The following is a 6,000-nucleotide window of genomic DNA, read 5'->3' as shown; positions in this document are numbered from 1 at the left end:
TTTTTTTTTGCTTGGGGCGGCAGAAATGCTGGAGCCGGCCCTGGGAGGAACAAACAGGAAGAGTGCAGCCAGGAAAACTAAACCCCTTTAAATGTGTTCCCCTGAGGTGAACAGGGGAAATTAGCTTGCTTATTTGCCCTCAAAATAAGCTTTAAACAGAGGAATATGAACGTAAAATCAGGAGCACTGAACCACTGTTCTGTTAGCTCACCAGACTGATAATCTGTCAGGAGCACTGTTTCTGCCAAAGCCACTGCTGGCAGTAAGAGAGGTGTAATCTAAATGTCTTAGATTGGGAAGGAAGGTCAGGTGCCAGAAATGAATATCCTTGCACAGATTTGCAAAACTATTTAATTATCCTTATTTTCCTCTGGGGAACAGAGAAAGGTAAAGTCTCCAGTTTAGTGAAATGGCAAATGTGACTTCACTAGTGTAATACACTGGACAGGTGAACCAAAAGGTGGTTATCCATCATTTCAAGAGATATAAAAGAAAAGAAAGGGTAGGTTTAAAATAAATTATGTATTTAATACTTTTCTTACCCTTGGTATTTTACATATTCAGCATATATTCCACAGTTGGTGGAATTTTTTTGCAGTTTTCTAGTGATCATCTTTAAAGGGAGGGAGGAGATGCATTTAATTCAAGTGGTAAAAGCATAGGAATTATTAGGAATATTACTAGCTTAGTAGTGGTTGAGAGGAAATAATGTCAGTCACTGAATCACCTATATTCCAATGCATTTAATGAAATTTCCTCCATCCAAATACTGATCCAGGCTTAGCCTGTTAAATGTATTTTTTTCCCCTTTCTATTTCCTCTGCATGTACAGTTGGAAGGCTACATACCATGTAAAGAAGCAGTAAGTCGGACAGCAGCCCATAATGGGAGCACTATACACGTTCCTTCCATGAACTCTAATCCTTTTTGGCACTGTACTTTCGATTCTTTAATATACAACATGACATATCTTGTACGCCTGTATAAAACCATTTACTAAAACATTCATTTGACCTGCCTGACAAATCAAGTAATTTTTTTCTCTTAGATTCTTATCTTGGATTTCCTAGTTACTTAGCAGTTGATGAACACATAGCACTTGGATGATAATGTTGATACCAAGTTCATTCCTGACCACTTAGTCAATTTCTCTAATATAGTTATTCATCAAGAGAACCAATTAAAATTCTAATTACCAAACAATTAGGATATCACTGTATTACAGTTTTACTCTTAGCGCATGACTAAACAAATCTGATATTGAATTTTCTGCTACAGCTATCAAAATATCAACAGAATTCAAGCGCAAATTGGTATATGACATCATAAAACTTGAACCACCTCATACCTCTGGAACATTTGAAACAGTGGGTGTATCAGCCTTAATTTTCTGTGAAATTTCTTCATTGTCTTCATCAGCAATAGGGCTCTAAGGTATTGGCACACAATAAGGAGACATATTTAACTGATATTACAAAATTAGCACATAAAAGGTAGACTCTCAGCCCAGCTTTCAAACGAGCCTCCTTTTTGCAGCTGCAATTATTTGTAGTGTCAAAATGGTCACATGAATATCTAAGAACCAGAGTGCATCATAACCAGACAAAGTAAACAGACTACTAAGGTTTACATTTATTTCTAACCCATTTGTGTTTCTGATTTTCTTACACTAGTACAATGCTGCAATGTCTGGGCTATAATCCATACAAAAAGCTGTTTTGATTCTTTTTATTTAATTAATGGAAACTTCTACTAATATTACTTTTGCTAGCAATTTAGTCATTTGGACAGCAAAGCTGGGCTTTTCAAAGAATGGAGTTGAGCACCTAAATCCTACTGAATTTCAATAGGGTTTGGGCACCTAACTCCCTTTAAAAATCCCAACCTTATGCATCAAATTATACCTGAAAATCAGGTATACAGACTCCAAATGGCAAAAAATGTGTATTCAAATATTTGTGGGGACAAATTAGGAAGGGGTGGGGGAAATGGCCCTTGTGAATAAATTTGGTCCCAAAATATGTTTATATTACTTATATAAGTCTAATGTGACTAAAGTTACATTTAAGTGGATGCCTTACATATTTCATATAAAACCCACACACTTCCTACTTTCATTTTTCAGATTCAGGCTTTTGAAAAAGTTTGATTCGATCAGTGCTGAATTTGATTTTCTATGGTGAACTTACAATAGACTGACTTAGTTTGTACTTATGCTCTTTGGTATTTATTACTGTTCAAAACAAAGTTTACTCTGACTAAAATTTAACTGACAGTAGGAAGAGTTGTAGATCAACACTGATACTATGTTTTTAATATGATTAATTAAGGTTATCAAATGCATTTAGGAACAGAAGAAAGTAACTGTACATAGCCCAAATATAATTAATATACCATATTAACAAATAATAAACTACACTTAACACTCATCTCAGGACATTTTACAACTGATGTTAGAGACTCCATTTTAGTTAACTGGCTTCAGCTGATTAAAATAGTAATTATTGGCACTATAATTAGTTTAAATTATTGCACGAGTACATTTTCAATACATAAACTCTTAAGAAAATACTTAAACCTCACTGGAATCTGTAGTATGCTGACATCCATAAAAGACACTTTCTTGTCTGCTAGAGCAGTACGCTGTCTTGGTTTGGGCTTTGGTGCCTAGGATAAATCAATATAATTAAAAAAGGTGTTTGCCACAATGTGGTATGGGTCCTTTAAGAACAAAGAGGCCAAAGCACCCATGACTCATAAGCTGCTTCCTAATTAGCACCTGGACCACAGAAATGGGGAAGAAACAGAGAGTGGAGGAGTCAGTCAGGAAAAGGGCAGGTGAGAGTTGCCTGGGAGAGCTTCCAGACACCACGAGACTTCAGCAGGTCCCTGGAGAAAGCTGTAGGTGGTTACTAGAGGAAGGCTGAAAGCAGGAGAACAGGAAGAGGGACGTGCTGGCTGACTACTCCAGCCACACAGTAAGTGCCAAAAGCCTGGAGAGAGCTGAAAGCCAAAGACGCAGGCATGCCTGTTCTGCCACAGCCTACTACCTCATAATTCAGCTTCTGAGTGTCTTTTTTCCCTCTCATGTTCTCCTGATGTCTGTATTTTCATCAGTTCCTTTTCTGGGAACTTCTAGGTGACAGGTAGAAACACAGTGGAAGCTAGCAATGTTTGGAAAATTAATGAACAAGACTGAAATATTTCCCTGTAAAATCTGATTGAGGATTTGGAATTTACTTATTTTAAAAACAAAAAGGTAAATAATTTAAAATGTCTACAAAATGGTTCTATCTAAAGAGGTTAGTGTTTGCTTTGTCTCTCCTATACAATTGTCTATGTGTACAGAAGACTTTTAAAAGCTTCAAAAGTGACATCATGGAGGCTTTTTCTTCCAGCAGAAATCCAACTGGTGGTTGTATGAAGTATTTCTGCTAGTCTCTATTAAATGCACTGTATTGTAGGGATTAAACCTACTTGGCAAGGTTGGACAGAATGACCTACTGTAATAGGTTTTTTCTATCTCAAACTTCTTTGAATTTTTTTAGATTACTTACTGTCATTGATGAAGTAAAAGAAGGGGTCAGGGTTAGAGTCGGCACTTCCTCCTTCACAGGTAATTTAGTTGCCGTCGATTTTTCATTTTGGATGTAACTCACTAGATCTGCTGCCACTGCTGATCCACTTGGAGGTAGATAGGCAAACCTCCATTTTAGTTCAACGTTGATGGTGCCAGCAGAATGTCCTTCAGAATCTGTTAGTTCAAATGTACCTGAAAGGAGAGTGCAAAACCCATCTAGCTATATAGCTATCATGCCAAGTGAAACAGCATGTAATGCAAAAATTATAGAGGAACAGCATTCAGTTTCTTGAGCTCCCTTGAGAACCACATCCAAGACAGGCTTTAGAATATTAATTCCAAGCAAAAGGATGCCTCCTGTAATTTCAAGTCTCACATGGAGAGTATTTTAAAGTAAAGGATTTTGAGGGAAGGCCATAATTACAAGAGGGAAAAAAGTAGTGAAAAGCAGGCAAAGTGTAGTGTAGTGTAGGTGCCACTCTTTCCTCGTAGGGCAGGAGTTCTCAAACACAATATAGCGATAAAATTTCTTATCCATGTGAGGCTGTTCCTAGTGTTTCCCTCTAGGTCAGGGGCTCTCAAACAGGAGGTCGGGATGCCTCAGGGGGTCACGAGGTTATTACATGGGGGTCGTGAGCTGTCAGCCTCTACCCCAAACCCTGCTTTGCCTCCAGCATTTATAATGGTGTTAAATATATTAAAAAGTGTGTTCAATTTATAAGGGGGGGGTCGCACTCAGAGGCTTGCTATGTGAAAGGTGTCGCCAGTAAAAAAGTTTGAGGGCTACTGTCATAGGGAGTTACCTTGGACAAGGAAATTTCAGTTCATGACAACGTAAAAGAATGCCTATTGTTGAGGTTCCCTTAGCGAATTTGTTCAGGATTGATTGGTTACATCCACAGCATACCTTAGAATGGGAGCCCAACAAATCAAGCCTATCAATGGTGGCATCCAAATGCATACAGGTTGGAGGCCCCTGTCAACAAGGATAATTCAGTGTTTATGTACTAAAACTCTTCATGTTTATTCCTTCCTTCAGGATCACGATTGGGCAAAGGAATTGGTGACAGATGAGTGTGCATAATATTGTGCATTTGGCCCACAGGTTCACCTACGGGGTCTCAATAATGAAGCATTCCTGAGTCAGCATGGATGGAAGGGCAATCTATAGGGAGCAAAGGAATGGATCAAAGAGGGGGAATACTTCTGGACCAGCTGATACCCCTTGTATCCCCTTGCCTGGTAACAGGCACTGGATGTGACTATTTTTCACTTCAGTAAAAATGATTTAGGAATGTGTGGGAGAATCAACTTGATGATCAGAGCTAAATGGGATTTGGGGCAGATCCAGAATTTTTTCCTGGGAGTGATGATTATTTGGTCTGAACTGATGCAACAGAGAGTATAGAAGGAAGCCATAAAGCCTCCATGAGCTGCAAAGGCTAAAGCAGTGGTTCTCAACCTTTCCAGACTGTATCCCTTTCAGGAGTCGGTTTGTCTTGCATACCCCCAAGTTTCACCTCACTTAAAAATTACTTGCTTACAAAATCAGACATAAAAAATACAAGTGTCATCACACACTATTACTGAAAAATTGTTTACTTTCTCATTTTGTCTCTATGTAATTTCAGTTTATACTGGTTTCACCAGTGCTTTTTATACAGCCTGTTGTAAAACTAGGCAAATATCTAGATGAGTTGATCTACCCCCTGGAAGACCTCTGTGTACCCCAAGGGGTACATATATCCCTGGATGAGAACCACTGGGCTAGAGAGTACATGAATAGGGATGTGGCTAAATTCATATGTGACCAAGAGGGATTGGTAATTACTCATCTGGACTGATTTAACTGGGCACCCAGGGAGGATGGGGTATACCTAACTAATTGGGCAACAGATATACTTTTGTTTGATATTAAGGAAGAAATCAGTAAATATCTGGGAACTTTGAAGTGTGTCGGGGGAGAGGGGAGGGGGTGGAGGAAGAAGAGGAAACAGCCAAGGGCAGGTACTTCTTGTGGAAGGGATACAATTATCAGATAAAATGGATTGAAAAAGGGTGTGAAGGAAAGCATCTCTTAAAGGATCTGAGGAAGCAGGGGTTCAGAGCGCCTATGTCTGGTACAGCGGGGAGCCAACACCCTCCTTTTATAGCCCTCTTAGCCCTCATACAAATGGAGGGCCAAGGGGTTCCTGCCATGAGATGGCTGGGACCAGATAAGGGATGGTGGAAATAATTAAGGAAAGGATGACAACCTGCCCTATACAATTTATTGCTGGGTACTGTTAGATATTTTAAGTGAATAAAGTTGTGGCCTAATTAAACCTCATCCAACTCCACCCATGATTCTTCCATCGTGGCTGGACAATGGATTTACATGCACTACGGCTACCTTGTAGGTTTTTCAGGCCTTAGGAGAA

At 39.1% G+C, this 6,000-nt stretch overlaps 1 protein-coding gene across 1 annotated transcript in view; it reads right to left on the bottom strand.

Annotated features, from left to right (window-relative positions):
- Positions 1-6,000, bottom strand: part of RPGRIP1L (RPGRIP1 like) — a 131,338-nt gene that overhangs the window by 44,551 nt on the left and 80,787 nt on the right. Inside the window, 3 exon segments of the mRNA XM_026652815.2 lie at positions 1,349-1,429; positions 2,584-2,667; positions 3,558-3,772. Of these exon segments, the coding sequence (XP_026508600.2) occupies positions 1,349-1,429; positions 2,584-2,667; positions 3,558-3,772 (380 nt within the window).

This window comes from Terrapene carolina, unplaced genomic scaffold (assembly GCF_002925995.2).
Source record: "Terrapene carolina triunguis isolate 2854851 unplaced genomic scaffold, T_m_triunguis-2.0 Scaffold130, whole genome shotgun sequence".
Taxonomy (NCBI): domain Eukaryota; kingdom Metazoa; phylum Chordata; order Testudines; family Emydidae; genus Terrapene; species Terrapene triunguis.
This window is presented reverse-complemented; position numbering and strand designations above follow the sequence as displayed.